This window comes from Carya illinoinensis, chromosome 3, assembly GCF_018687715.1.
Source record: "Carya illinoinensis cultivar Pawnee chromosome 3, C.illinoinensisPawnee_v1, whole genome shotgun sequence".
In the NCBI taxonomy this organism is placed as follows: domain Eukaryota; kingdom Viridiplantae; phylum Streptophyta; class Magnoliopsida; order Fagales; family Juglandaceae; genus Carya; species Carya illinoinensis.
Window position 1 is genome coordinate 7,674,061 of NC_056754.1, and position 15,906 is coordinate 7,689,966.

The 15,906-nt window shown below is 36.3% G+C and overlaps 2 protein-coding genes across 2 annotated transcripts; both read left to right on the forward strand.

Moving 5' to 3' along the window:
• Positions 1-5,229: 5,229 nt before the first annotated feature.
• On the forward strand, positions 5,230-5,980 carry LOC122303442 (biogenesis of lysosome-related organelles complex 1 subunit 2). Its single transcript, XM_043115223.1, has 2 exons — positions 5,230-5,364; positions 5,565-5,980. Exons 1-2 carry the CDS (start codon positions 5,284-5,286, stop codon positions 5,832-5,834), a joined length of 351 nt encoding a protein of 116 aa, XP_042971157.1. The 5' UTR covers positions 5,230-5,283; the 3' UTR covers positions 5,835-5,980.
• A 1,805-nt stretch (positions 5,981-7,785) lies between these two features.
• On the forward strand, positions 7,786-15,660 carry LOC122302994 (kanadaptin). Its single transcript, XM_043114511.1, has 12 exons — positions 7,786-8,234; positions 8,346-8,431; positions 9,441-9,520; positions 9,844-9,899; positions 10,848-10,896; positions 11,852-11,998; positions 12,215-12,310; positions 12,603-12,716; positions 12,977-13,107; positions 13,392-13,633; positions 14,322-15,146; positions 15,237-15,660. The coding sequence occupies exons 1-12, from the start codon at positions 7,876-7,878 to the stop codon at positions 15,284-15,286; spliced, it is 2,235 nt and encodes a 744-aa protein (XP_042970445.1). The 5' UTR covers positions 7,786-7,875; the 3' UTR covers positions 15,287-15,660.
• Positions 15,661-15,906: the final 246 nt, after the last annotated feature.

Here is a 15,906-nt window from a genome sequence, read left to right on the forward strand (position 1 = left end):
ACGACTAGATAAATGTGGTCATACAATTCAAGATAGTTTATAACACTTTCCCTTTGGATGACCATATTTAAAGAATATGCTTCGTTAAAACCTTGCCAAGGAAAAACCCTGTGGGAAAAAACCAATGGCGAAGGAAAAAGAGTACAGTATTCATGTGTATCGCCGAGTGCTTTAAGATTGTCTCATTAAAACCTTGCAAAGGAAAACCCAGTGGGATAAAACCTTAGCGAAGGAAAAAGAGTACAATCAGCACAAGTCTTCAAGACATTACTTCCCCTGAAAAGTGCATGATAACAGGTCTTCAAACCTCCGTATTCCAATATTCTGTGTAATCTTCTTAAATGTTGCAGTTGGTAATGCTTTAGTGAATAAATCTGCCAGATTTTTACTTGACCGTACCTTCTTGATATCAATTTCAACTTTCTTCTCATGAATTGCAATGATCTTCTTGTGTGTATTTGAAAGATAACTCGCATCTGTATATCCAACTAACTGTGGACTTGATCCATGTTGATAAAATAATCATAACTGGATCTTTATGCCCATCACTACTCTTTTAGAGTTGTACTCTTCTAGAATTCTTGTAAATAACACAGTTAGTGGAGAATTCATCAACATTAAACCGCTAACCTCATTTTTTAATAAAAACAGTGGCCAACCTTTTAAGATCAGACAAGCACCGCGGATTTTCAACTCCTTTGTAGGTGTCAGGCACCGCAGCTGTCAGGCGTCGCAGAGCTATGAAGCTATATTTCGTCTCTTTTCTCTTGCTTCACGAGAAATGCTGTATCATAATTTTCTCTATAAAAGAGATATTCAACTCATTTTCATTCGCATCTCATCTTCTTCAATTTTCTGTAATCATATTGCATTTTTACTCTGCAATTTTTTTCTGCATTCTTATCCTACAATGGCTCAGCGATCTTCTCATGGCCAATATATGAGGTACTCTGCACCTCGTTCATCAGCTGTTCCTGCTTCTACCACAGGTGTTATTATGCAATATAATGATCTGACTCATAGGTCAGATAATGAAGCTATCTATGAGCTTGTGAGTTTCGGTACCCGATACTTATCATCCATTATCGCATTTTCTCAGCGACTGCAATTCAGAACTTGTGGAGTTGACAATCTCCACGAGAATATTGCTATACTTCAGCGACTTCTTCTGGAGTCCAACATGAAGATAGAATCAATAAAGCAAGAGAATAGGAATTTAAAATCATTGCTTAAATCTTATTTTCGATTGCCCACACCTTTAGATAGGGATGACATGCAGATTCTTGAAGAATAAGAGCGTTTAAAGAATAAGGCAAAGTGCCTCAAATTTCTGTAATTCTTGCTTCAAGATAATAAAATAATATTTCACAAATATTCATATTTATGTTTCTATCTTTTGGTAGATGTTCTGTGTGCTCCCTTTTATTTCTTCTTTAATAATGCACACTTCATATCAAACCCATAATATGAATCTGAAATACTAATTGTATTAAAAGATGGTATTTCATGACTAATAACATCATCCATCTTCCCCTTGAAGCCGCAAGGGTTTCAGATTTATATTTCAAATATGTGCAGTTTTTATGAGCTCTTCTGGAGCCTCAATGACATTTAAATCATATATATAAACTGCAATAATAGCTTGTTTTCATTTGCGTTTGAATTGCTTTAGATCATATAAGAATCTTTGAAACTTGATAATATTAGAAGTTTCAGACATTTTCTATCCTTCAGGGATTTTCATATATATATTATGATCCAATGATCCATATAAATTTGCAGTTAATCATGCATATCCAAACTCTCGGTAACTTTCAAGCTAATAAAAATCTCAATATGATTTCAACCACTTTAAAATCATATCAATATTGTTTCTTCGAGAAACTAACTTGTGATTTCTATATCACATTTTCATATTAAAAAGTTTCAGACTTTTTATATCATATATATAAATATCCACTGATATTTAACAAAAATCACATCTTTAGATGTTTGGACTTCAAGTCCATATTTATCACATTTTACTTAGTGATATCAATTCTGCAGGAATTGAGAAACTGACTCGTAATTTATATATCACATTTTTATTTCCTTTCCATAAATACTCACTGACATTCAACAAGCATCACCTCTTTAGGTGTTTGGACTTCAAGTCCCGATGCATCATATTTTACTAGTGAATCAATTCTGCAGGAATTGTTTCTTTCAAATTTGGCCAATATTTTACGTCGTATTCTTTGACGATTATTGATTCACTTTCATCATTACTTCTGGTAATGTCAATTGTCATCTCAGATGGAAATACATTGTCGACAACAATTTTATTTCTATCCATAATTTCTCCATTATTCATGAAATGTAAAGAGATCTCGTTATTTTCAGGTACCTGTCCCTCTTCAAGAGAAGACATTTTCATGAAAAACCTCTTCAGGAGGTACTCTTCAAGAGTTTATATAGGAGAATTTTATACAGATAATTTAGATGAACTTTATTACTTGTTTTGTGGGTATGGCCTCTTCCAGAGCACCAAATTATTTGTGCATTTCTCTTTTGAGATACTCTATCTTTTGTATCGATAAGTCTCACATGCCTTTATACATGTCTTTAGATTCTGGAATTTCTTAATTGTCCTACAGGGACTTCAATCCTCGCTGGGATTTTAGCAGCTAGAATATGAGACATTTTTATCTTATTGTATCCAAAATTTAATTATTATCTGAACTTCTGGTTCACTTATGATAATCAAGATAACGTCGAATAATTTCATCTTATTTGCTTCAAGCAAATTTTTCTTTTCATTTCTGGTGGTAAAACTTTATAGTAGAAAAATCTTCTGGTTCTTTTATGGACGTCCATATGAAAATCATTCGACTTATTGTAATTGATTTTGGATGATCAAGATAACCATGAAAAGATACAAATATCATATCACCTTTGATGCATCATAATATTTGATTCAATAATTTGTATAATATCATTTCAAAGAGAAAGCTTACAACTTTTCCAATACGAGCTTCTGGCCCAAAAAGATATTCATTATCACGTCCAATCTCTTAATTTCTTTGAATGAAACACATCATTCTTTTCACTTCAGGGAATAGAATGATATAAATTCATTATCATTCAATTCAGGGAATGATGTAGATCTAGTAAGACGTGAATAATGATTCTTATCAAAAGCTCATTATTTTGCTCAGTCATTGATACAGATTTAGAATATATTGTGAACGTTTGCATTTCATATTGCTACTTCAGGAGCACATTCGAGACGTTCATTCAAATATATATTCTTTCCACAATTTCAATTATGCAATTTCAGGTGCATAAATCATAATGAGTTTTTGGTACAAGTATCACTCATATGAGATACTCAATAAAATTATTGATTTAGGGCGATCATTCAGGGATGCTCCATTTCCATTCTCAGATAAATCATATCATCAATAATTTATAACAAGTATAAAAGAATAAATAAAACTTTCATTACTACAAAACATTGCAGAATATAAAAATATTTTATAATAAGATAAATGTAATACATTAATTAAAAAGGAACACTTTCATGATCAACTCTACCACTAGAATCCTCAAAGAAATCAGAAACATCAAGACTTGTAATATCTTCTCCATCTATAGAATCTAAAGCATATGATGGTTCAGTAAAATTTGTTTCAAATTTCTTTGTTTTTTCTTTGATATAAGTCAACCAAATGCTTATCTGTACGACAGATACGAGCCCAATGTCCAGTCATACCACATCTATGGCATCCATCTTCATCTTTCTTTAAAAATTTGTTTTGGGGACCTTTGCCCTTCTCTGAGTTGAACCACTTCTGGTGGTACGGTGTATATCTATTATTTTCCTTTTTAGTGTGGTCACTTTTAGGACCTCCACTTCTATAGTTTTTCTTACCACGTCCACGCCCTATTTTTCTTTGAAAAGATGCACCATTCGCTTCTGGGAATAATGTAAATCTAGTACCATTCACTTCAGGGAATGATATAGAACCAGTAGGACGTGACTGGTGATTTCTTAATAAAAGCTCATTATTTTGCTCAGCTAGTAGAAGACAAGATATAAGTTCAGAATATTTCTTGAACTTTCACTCTCGATACTGCTGCTGCAGGAGCACATTCGAGGCATGAAAAGTAGTATATGTCTTCTCTAACAAGTCATCATCAATGACTTTTTCACCACATAATTTCAATAGCGAGCTAATTTTAAAGAGTGCAGAGTTATACTCACTAACACTCTTGAAGTCTTGCAACCTCAGGTGCATCCAATCATGACGAGCTTTTGGGAGGATTACAGTTTTCTGGTGTTCATATCTCTCCCTTAAATCATTCTACAAAATAAGTGGATCTTTCACTGTTAGATACTCAGTTTTTAATTCTTCATGAAGATGGTGCCGAAGGAAAATCATTGCCTTAGCACGGTCCTGCAGGGACCCTTGATTTCTTTCTTTAATTGTATCTCTCAGGTTCATTGCATCCAGATGGATCTCAGCATTAAGGATCCAAGATAAATAATTTTTCCCAGAAATGTCAAGAGCAACGAATTCCAATTTTGTAAGATTTGACATTTTCTACATATATAAATCAGGAACATAAGTATGTTTAATATTTCATATTCATTTTAAAAACTACAAAAATATATTGAAAGACTTACTTGAAGTAAAAGACTATTAGCTTCAAGATCGTCAGAACTTTCGTGCTGATAACGTGTTATAAAACTATCGAAAAGGAAAGAGAGAGATAGATTTGTTATAAAACTTTCTAAAAGGAGAGAGAGAGATATATATAGTTCAGAAAAGTTATGAAACTTATGAATTTCTTAAAGAATTCAACGATATATATAGGCGTACAAAGGGAACTATGCTAGTTTACTATGCTGCACTATGCTGGCACTATGTACTATGCATATGTCGGCCAACTCACTATGCCAGTTACTATGCAGTACTATGTTGGCACTATGTACTGTGCATATGTCGGCCATTCACTATGCCAATTACTATGCAGTACTATACTGGCACTATGCACTGCATATGTCGACCATTCACTATGCCAATTATTATGCAGTACTATGCTGACACTATGCATTGACGACTAGATAAATGTGGTCATACAATTCAAGATAGTTTATAACAATTTGTCCTTTTTTGGTTTTGGAGACAAATCGCAAAACCAGATGAACGACGTCGTTCCCATCACTAGACGCTAATACAACTATACAAGTGGTACCGCGTTGTTCTGCCTTGGGCCAAACGGTCCAAAGCGAACTTCATGGCTGGGAAGGACGAGCTCGCCGACTCGCTTAACGACCTGTTCACCAGCGTCTCCACCATGATCAGATCCGAGCTCCAAGTACTCTCTCTCTCTCTCTCTCTCTCTCTCTCTCTCAATTTGCACTGTCCTTTTGTTATTCTTTTCTTGATGTTATTCTTTTCTTGATCTTCAATGCCCTCTCATTCCGCATTTTCTAGGGTTCAAATTACCAAATTGCTTAATTCTGGAATGTTGCCAACAGAAATTATGAAAAATCCGCTTTTGATTTTGTTGGATAGGGTACGAATAATCACCTGGAATTGTTGGAGAAGATGAATCGGAGAGTGGCAGAAGAGTACAACGGCTTCGGCGACGTGGCCTCTGGGCTGAGAGTATTCGTGGAGCAGTTGAAGAACAAGAGCAGCAGCTTCGACGAGTACGTCCAGCAGATCAGTGAAATAGAGCGGCAAGTGACAGATTTTGAAGCTGTCATCTCGATGCTCGATAAGTACTCGTCTTTGTTAGAATCCAAAGTGCAATCCCTCTACCAAAACCCTCCCACCTCGTAAACTAATCAACATGTCTGTCTGCTTCGTATTTGTTATTTGAAATCTTTGATAACGGTTTAGTTGGTTCATTGAATTGTGTTTCTTGTAAATGTGATCCTGTTTGGTTATTGGAACAGTATATTATGGTTCTTTGCTTTTGTCGGACACCACTGCGCAGCTCAAGATGATAAATTGTCTTATGAAACCGAGAAAGAACACCAAACTTATTGGAGATGCCGATACATTGCATCTCTTATAGACACAGAAAGAGCAACAAATTCATACGGTTGTGTACAACAGAAACTTTACCATTAATTTGTTGCTTGACTTGCACACATTCAACAGATTCATGATTCAGCTTAACACCCATGTGAAACACAATGTAGTTAGCCGAACTTGTTTCTGTTAACGAAAAGACCACCTGTTTCTTCGTGAAGCTGAATCTTTTGGTGAGTTCGAAGCATTCAAAGCTTTGAGATGCGTAAAAACGTATTGGATTGTACTTTTGGGCAACCTTGCGCTGGTACACTTTCAATGCAACTTCCGCCTTGTAATCTTTCAGGCATTGGTGACCTGATTCTATGATGCATTTTGAAATGAGAGTGGAGGGGTTTCCATTACCCACAAAAGCTGGTAGAGTTCTAACCAGGCAATGTCCCAAGGCTTCGAGCCCCCAATCTCGCTTAATGCCCCCAAAAAGAGTCGAAGAGCAGCATCGTGTCAGTCTGCGTTTGCATAAAGCACCTACCAAGCGGAGGATTCCATGTGTAAGAATCGGGCGAGTGACGCAACAATGCTCACGTGATGTTTTTCATCTCCTCCAATAAAATTCCTTCCCTTCCTCCTGTTCAGAAACCTAGCCAGTGTCAAAAGCAGCAACCAGGTTCGCCAACACTGCGCAATTTATCCATCCTCATGGATATTTTAAACCAAACCAGTGTCGAATCACCAAAAATATGCACAATTCACGCATAACTGCACCCTGAAAAAAAGAGAGGAAAAAAAAAAATAGATATGAAACGGAGACTCATGAACCAAGAGAAGCTGCCTGAACCTTTTCAGATGATGAAACGGTGGTAGGATGTAGTTCAATTCCTGGGCAAATGGAGTGAAAAGATAAATTCACCATGACGATCTTGTTCTTCACTTATTCAACTTAGAGGGGGAGAGACACGGACACACTTGTATTCAGCGGGCTCTGGGGATGGGCAGTAGGGGCCCACCCCCCGCTACCCTACCCTCATCCGCCCCGCACACCCCATGCTCTGCACCCCTCCCTTATTTAATATCGAAAATTATATTTTTAATGCAATAGTCAGTTAATACAGATATATTTAATTTGTTAAAAACTTGAAATCAATCAATTAATGAATTATCTTGATTTCCTATGCCAACCTTTATATAGGAAATTAAGATAATACAATAGTTATACTTAAATAATGTAGGATTTACTTAACCAAGATAATCCAATAGTCATATTTGAGCAATATGGAACTGAAGTGGCAATATAATAGTCATATTGCTTAAGTCTCGTATTACTTAAGTATGATTATTATATTACCTTTGTTTCTTATATAAAAGTTGGTTTAGAAAACCAAGTCAATTTAAAATAAACTCTAATGAATTTATATTTCTTTTACATTTATAATTTAAATTATGTTATAATTTGAGTTTTTTTTTTAAAAAATTAGATTAAAAATAATTTATAGATCTTATGAGTCATTGGGGGGGGGGGGGGGGTTTGGTTTGGTTTCAACCCCATCCTCCTAGCAGTGCGGAATGTGGGAATGGGATGAAAACCCACCCCATGCGGAGATAGGTGCAGAAAGAGGATTACCCCGCACTATCTGGGTAGCACCCTGACAAGCTCGATCAGTCAGGATGGACGAATGAGAGGCTTAACGAGCTGACGGGAAAAATAAAGTTTTAGGCCCGGCCCAGTATTAGAAAAGGCCGAAAAAAAATTCGATCCAAGGATCAGCCCTTTTGCGAAGTTTACAGCCGTTATTCAGTGGTCTTCATTGTCGTCGTTTGTCTCTGTGTCTCTCTCTGCTCTGCTACAATGACCATGGCCATGGATCCCCCTTCACCACCTAAAACCCTGGACGAAACCCAAACCTCTTCTTCTTCAAGCGAACCGATGAAAGCCACCATGACCCCACCTCCTCCCAAACCCCAAACCGATAATATTGTAACACATTCCCAACCCCAGCCAGAACCCGATACGGCCGAAGAACCTGTAGAGAATTTACCCGAGACTGAGCATGACAGTTCCAAAACAACGTCGGAGCCATCTCCATTGCATCAGAGTGCTAAAGCTGCGCCCCCTCCTTACATAATTCCCCCGTGGAGCGGAGCTCCATGCCACCAGTTCTACCTTGAGATTCTCAAGGACGGCTCTATCATCGATCAATTCCATGTGTAAGCATTGAATCTATATCTAACTCCGATTAGAAAATACAGGGCTTGCACTTGATTAAGTTTTTATTCATTATGTATTTGTTCGGTGTTATTGTTGTGGATTTCATTCAGGCATGAAAAGGGGGCTTACATGTTTGGACGTGTGGATCTCTGCGATTTTGTACTTGAGCACCCGACCATTTCTCGGTTTCATGCCGGTACTACCTTTTTTGCCTTTTTTTTTTTTTTTAAAGTTGTTTTTCTCTATGGCTAAATTAAACATTGAAAAAAAAATGGCTTTGGGTGTGCTTTCTTGAAGTAAATGCTGAATTGGGATATACTACTTCAGCATGTTGCTAACGTGGCTGGAAAATGCTTCCATATCATGAGAATTAGATTTTGGACTTCACGTTGAGTCTTACTTGGATAGTGGTAGAGATTTTCTGGAGTTTGTAGATGTTATAAATAAAAAATATTGGCGGTGGCTAAGAAGTGGGTTTTGTTTGGATGTAGCTGGGTAATCCTTGTTGTCATCTTCTCTGCCCATTTCTCTTTAATTTGGCTTTCTTTGCTTTTCCAAGATTCAATTTCATATGAACTAAACCTTAAAACTCATCATAAGAGCAATTCCTATGATAGCTCAAGCTTTTGTGTGTGTGGGTACGTAACTCCTTATTGGTAATATAAGTAAGCGTGTGGATGTTGATATCTTTTGGTTCTGTTTAAATGATTTTCCCTAATGCTTGTAACCAGCCCCTCTTATACCAAATTGGGCGGTGTTTTATGATTCAGTAAGAGATTATAGGATTTGTGCTTTGCTTTTTCTTTATCAGTGATTATAGGATTTGTGCTTTGCACTATTTCTATGAACTAGCTTTTACTCCTGTTCAAGAATGAAACTTGGGTTTAGGCTAGCTTCCCAGCTTATGCAGTAGCCCCTGGCACATGATTCCTAATATCTGCTGATATCCTAGAACTTATGGACGCGTGTGATAAGATCTTTTAAGGACTCGGACTCTTACTGCCAAATCTTTGTCCCTTTTTTTAGTGGGAAATTTAATATCATAAAGATATGCATACATGTGGAAGCCCAGAGAGATTACAAATTGCTTCCTTATGTTATTGATATGAACAAGTTCTTGCTCAATAGAGCTTTTTGTACAAACTTTAACCTTTAATGGTGTTCCCATAGTTTCATAGAGGTAACCTATATGTTCTTTTTGTCAGTTCTTCAGTTTAAAAGAAGTGGTGATGCCTATCTTTATGATCTTGGCAGTACTCATGGTACTTTCATTAACAAGAGTCAGGTATTACCTCGAAACCTTTTGCCCTTCAATTGCATTATTTTATTTCTTATCTCTAAAAATATTAAAAACTATGGTAATGTATTGAGGTTAAACTTTCAATTTATTTGTTTATGGTTTTGTTATTTGATAACATTCTCAAATTATCGATGAAACTTATAAGATATCTCTAAGAATATGTTAATTTGTGACACAAGGTAGCACACATATAATTCACCTCTTTTCCTGCTGGCTTTTTCATGAAAAACATTTTTTGTTGTGACATGCGATAATTGTCGATTGGTGATATCATTACCTAACCAGTGTTCCTTCCCCCCTTTAATCAGGTTAAGAAAAATGTTTATGTGGACTTGCATGTTGGTGATGTCATTCGGTTTGGCCAGTGAGTGTTTTTTCCCCAATTGTTTTAACTTCGTTATATAAATTTCTGTTGGGTGTCTTCTATTGTATACTTCCTTTGTACATGGGTTCCAACCCTTTGCACTTTGAATAAATTTCCTTGTAAAGAAAAATTATACATACTTCAGTCTATTCTTGTTTTTAGACATTTTCTTGTGATTCTCTTCCATTTGGTCTGTGCTAGTAAAATCTGCATAGATCTAAACTAGCATGCATAGGTGATGCTCTTGTATATGTCCCGTATATTGGGGTTCTTGCCTATTCTTATGATCAATGAGATTTTCTTTACCGATCAAAAAAGCATCTGCATTGGTAATAGATTCTCCTAGATTTACTTATAAAAAAAAAAGATTCTCCTATATTCGATATCTTAAATAATAATATCATGATGGGTAACTCATAATATTTTAAGAAATGATTTAGCTTGGTGGCTCCATAGTTTTTGGCATTTTGCATGGGTAGTCCATGTGTTAGATGAAATTTCAAAATCCATGGAACTTGGACTGCATGGTACTAATTATTGTTTACAATTACATTATTTATTGTATTGTTGACAGTCTGTTGTGCTATTCTTCTTCTTTGCTTCTTTTAGTAGTTATTTTTTTATTGGCTCCGAGTGTTCGGTAACAATGTCCCAACTAATCATGAGGGTGCACAGTCCCTTGGCAAGGAGTTTCCTGTAAGTGCACCCTCGGGTAATTCAAGGGGAAAATTCCCTAATCCGATGGCTCCTAGAGATTGTTTGCACCCAGTGGGATTCGAACTTACTTCTTTGATAGTTATTAATGGCTTTTACATTGGTATAAGGTATTGATAGGTTTAGATAGAGAGGCGTAAGGTATTGATGTTTATCATTCTTAAATTCTTTAAATATTTATTGGTATATGGTTCTGATCATCCCCCTTTTTTTTTTTTTTTTCTAATTGTATAGTTCATCTCGCTTGTACATTTTCCAAGGACCGGCTGAGTTGATGCTGCCAGTAAGATTTCAATGCCAACATTTTAATATCGTTCAATTTCTGATATGATCTGCTATTTTTGTGCTTGGATATGATGTATCCCTTGTGTTCACATACGAGAGAGTATGTTAGTGTCCCTACTTTTAAAGAAGAGTATGTTGGAGTTTCCATCTGGAATTGGAGGAACAAAAGCACAAACTATCATCAATAGCACCATGTGTTTTCTTATATGTAGGCGGGTGCATTATTCATGTTTGACAAGTGTCTTCCTCTTCTTGATGAATAGCTGTACATTTCTGCCCTGTGTACTTGGACTCTTGCCTATCCTTATGATCAATAAAATTTTATTTACTGATAAAATAAATAAATAAATTAAAAAATTGTGGATTTCTCCTGTTTCTGTCATTAACTTCTCATAATCTAGATGAAGATCCATTTGGGAAATATTGTATTGTGGTAAGCATCCGTTTTTCGAGTTTTTCCCCTTTTTTTTGGATAGGTCATCAAGATTATTCACAATAATAGGCAAAGCCCAAGTACACGGAGTATACATGAGAAGTACCTAACTGGAGTTTACAACCGAAAGTAGAAAGTCCTGGAAATTTAGTCCGTTACAAACAAGTGTGCTCTAACAATATGAAATTCTCAAACCTTAGAAAAGTGAACCAATAAAAATAGACTGAAGTCAGCATTTATCAAAGAGGAATTCAAGGATTGCGGATAATTGCAAACACTTCCAACAAATGAGTCATCATGAACCTTCACTATCATTTTTATTCCGTTTGATGATGTTACAATTGTGTTCCACAAAAATATTTTGATGTAATTTTTGTTTAACCTTCATTTTGCATGGCATCTTCATGGCTATTTACACTTTTTTGTTTATAAATTTTTAGATAATCTTCTCGCTCTTTTGTTTTCATTTTCATTCCCTTTGCTTTAGTCCCTTTTTTGGTTGATTTTTTCCCTTTTATAGGAGAGGGACTTGAAAGTTATAAGAGATGCAAAAATTCGAGAAGAGGTGCTAGACCGGGAAGCTTCTCTTCAACGAGCAAGACGGGAAGCATCTCTTGCTGATGGTATCTCATGGGGTATGGGAGAGGATGCAATCGAAGAAATTGAGGTTTGTGGGGCTTTATGGTCACGTCTCAGATCAGATTTATATATTTATTGATAAGTCAGTTCTTTTATCAGATGTGACTTGGATAGAATCTTTCTTTTCTTGAAATATTATAGACTTTTTTTTTTTTTTTTTTGAAATGCAGGAATCAGTTTCTTTTGATGAAAATTTACTCTGAATGTTTTCTGCATTCACTGATACATTTTGGTGTATATTCAGGATACTGGTGATGAAGTAACTTGGCAGACATACAAAGGACAGCTTACAGAGAAGCAGGAAAAAACCCGTGGCAAAATATTGAAAAGAACGGAAAAGGCAAGTGCCATGATTCTGATAACATGCTTTCTAACTAGGCCATGTCTAATCAAATAATGATATTTTTCTGTTTAAGCTTAGACTCCTTTTCCTGTAAGTACACATGACCTCCTTTTCAAGAACCAGTAAGGAAACTATTTGATGGGTGTTCATTTAGGGTGTTGGAGCAGTTAGTGATTTATAAATCAAGTCTAATAGAATGGTCTACTACCAATTTATGTTTTATATCATTAAGTTTTCACACTCGTATTGGTGCTTATGCCTTTGTACACATTCACTTTACTGGCTGCAGATTGCTCATATGAAAAAGGAAATAGACGCCATCCGTGTTAAAGACATTGCTCAAGGTGGTTTGACACAAGGGCAACAGACTCAAATTGCTCGGAATGAGCAAAGGATTGCACAGGTAAAACTCTATATTTAATACAATCATGGTGGTTGTAAACTTAAATTTACATTTCTTTTTATCGGTGGTGGTTGTAAACTTAGTGATAGGCTGTATGCATCCAAGAAATCAATTTTTTAACGCACCCTAGGCACACCTTGAAACAAGCATGACTCTTACCTTCAAAACTTATGCTTGTTGGGTAGAGGATTAGTCTCTTTTGTTTTTTGGAAAGAGATAGTGGACACATATCTTGACATTGTACTTACAATTTTATGTAGATTCTGGAAGAACTAGAAAACTTGGAGGAGACACTGAATGATAGTATCCAGGAAAGTATAGGTGCACGTACTGGAAAGATATCTCGTGGTAAGAAGATAGGAGCCACGGAAGATGATGAAGAATATTCAAGGTATTTTATCTGTGGCAAATGCTCTGTTTTAAACGGAGACTTTAAGATTAATTTAGTGTTATTATATTTCAGTTTCTTTTCCTAAACAAAATATATGAACTTCCAGAGGATATAATATAGTTTTATTCTTGAAGTTTCAATAACAACGATGATGGTTATGATGGTCATGCAAATTGGATTTGTTGTTAATGCATGTAATTATATGTTCCGTGTACCTGGGCAATGTCTATTTCTATCAAGAAAATTGATTTACTGATCAAGAAAAAATTATTTCATTTGGTCAGTGATGAGGACGAATTTTATGATCGGACAAAGAAGAAGGCTTCTAGTCAAAAAGTTGGTGAGAACCAATCTGTTGAAACTGCTGAGACTCTTCTTGATAAGAGAGATGCCATAATACAGGAAATGGAAGAGAATAAAAAGTTGCTTTCAATTGAAAAGAACAAAATGGCATCACAAACTACAGTTGAAACTGAAGCGGGAGATGCACTTGATGCTTACATGTCAGGGCTTTCATCTCAGCTAGGTAAGATATCGTATTCTGGATTTGTCAATTGATTTTGAATGCATTACTGTTGGGAAGAAGAATCCTATTGTTTTGTGTTGTCATGGTATGCTTGCATATCTGAAGGTGTATATATCATTCTCCACATGCATTTGTATGTGATAAGGGAACAGTCAAGGGATAACATGATGGGAAGGCATTACTAATGTAGGTAGCATCAATGCGGACCTGTTTAACAAATATGGGAATTAATGATGCTTGATGTAAGTTAACAAATATGGAAATTAATGATGCTTGATGTATGTATGTTCACGTGTTACCTATGAAAATCGGTGGGCCATTTACAAATTTTTGTGTCATGAGTTCTGTTCAACTTTAAGCCTAGATTTCAAAGCACTTAGAGATGCATGTGTATTTGACCTCTATCATGTCCAAGTAATAGATTAATCTTATTATTACTGAAATGTGATGCAAATGTTTTTTGTTGTTTCATTGTTGGCATCTACTTTAAAAAAAGGGTATTTGGCATTTACTTTCAGTAATTAGTGAATGCTTTCTTAATTACGTGAATTCTCTTGTATACTTCTCGTGTACTAAGGTTATGCCTATTTTAGTATCAATAAAATTGATTTTACCTATAAACAAAAATGTTGAATGCTTGAGAGCATATCATCTTGTTATTTTGTTTCTGAGATCTTCTTATTGTCAGTGCTTGATAAAACCACGCAACTTGAGAAGGACCAGTCAGCTCTCCAGTCAGAACTGGATAGGATATGTTACTTGTTGAAGATTGCTGATCCAACTGGAGAAGCTGCAAATAAAAGGGATTTGAAAGCAAAAGAGCAAAAGCCCAACAAATCAGAAACTCCCGCAGCTGACATTAAGAAGCAACTTCCTACGGGTTCAAAAGAAAAGAGTCAACCAGAGAAACGGGTTAATGGCTCCGTGCTGAAAGAGGGAACTACAGATGCAACTGTGGAGTCAAGCAAGAAGCCAGAAGCTGCCAAGATTGTCAGCAATGCAACTGAAGGCAAAACAGCTGTATATACTGTTGTGAAGCCCCAATGGCTTGGGGCTATAGAGGATAGAAAGATAGAAGTGGCCAAACAAGTAGCACCACTGGATCTTCATGAGCCTGATCATTTTGTTGACTACAAAGATAGGAAGAAAATATTGAGTGCTGAGGAGGAAACAAACACAAAGGGGGTGTCTGGGATTGAAAGTGCTGCACCAGGTTTGATTGTAAGGAAACGGAAGCAAGTTGATAAACCTGAAGGTGGCGACAGCAGTGCTCCTCAATCATGGACATCCTCCTCTTCAGGAACTGTGATGGCAGAGGATGCTGTGGCATTGCTGTTAAAGCACCAAAAGGGCTATCGTGCACCAGATGATGAGGAGAAATATGAAGGCCAAGATAGTTCGGGGGATAACCAGTCAAGTCGGGATGACAAAAAGCCTAAGAGGGTGCTAGGTCCTGAGAAGCCCTCATTTCTCAATGGTACTTCAGATTATGAATCTTGGGTACCCCCGGAAGGTAAGCAGTCTGCTCTATAGCTGTGCCAAGTATTCCGTACTTTTATTTGTAGGTGGTCTAATTATTATATCATCTTTATGCTTTATGCAGGACAAACAGGTGATGGGCGGACATCCTTAAACGAACGCTATGGTTACTGAGTCTGCAAGTGTTGTGCTTACTCTGAAGTACGTGGCTGGTAATTATGTAAATTGGCATGAAATATGTGCTTTTGAAGGCATTCATGGTGGAAATGGACTCACTCTTGCTTGGACCTTAGTAATCAAGTTGGAGGCATATGACTCGGATGAGTTTTGTAGGAGACGTTATGGGAAGATGTAGTAATAGAGAAACAGCATCGTGCAATATGTAACTGAGTCAGAGAATTGCACTGTTTTTCCTAGGAATTATTGCATTAGGAAAATGTCAAAAGATATAAAATGGGGGTACGGGGCCAACAAATATTCCATAGCAGCAAATACAATGCACGAAAAGAAAAAGAAATATAAAGAAATAGGATATGGATCTGATAAAATGATCTCGACCCTTCCTCGAAATTATTGATCCAATTTGATACAACACCATGAGCAGGCTGATGTTTTTCAGTTGGAGATAGCAGCGACTTGAGGCGCATTGTACTTAGTTGTTTTAGAATGGTTACTGGAAAAACTCACTCCATCTTCATTCGAGCTAAGGAGATGATAGATGGCTATTTCTTAAGGAGGGAAGTGAAAAAAAAAAAAGAAGAAGAGAAGAGGATCTCCGCTCCAGTGGCAAACGG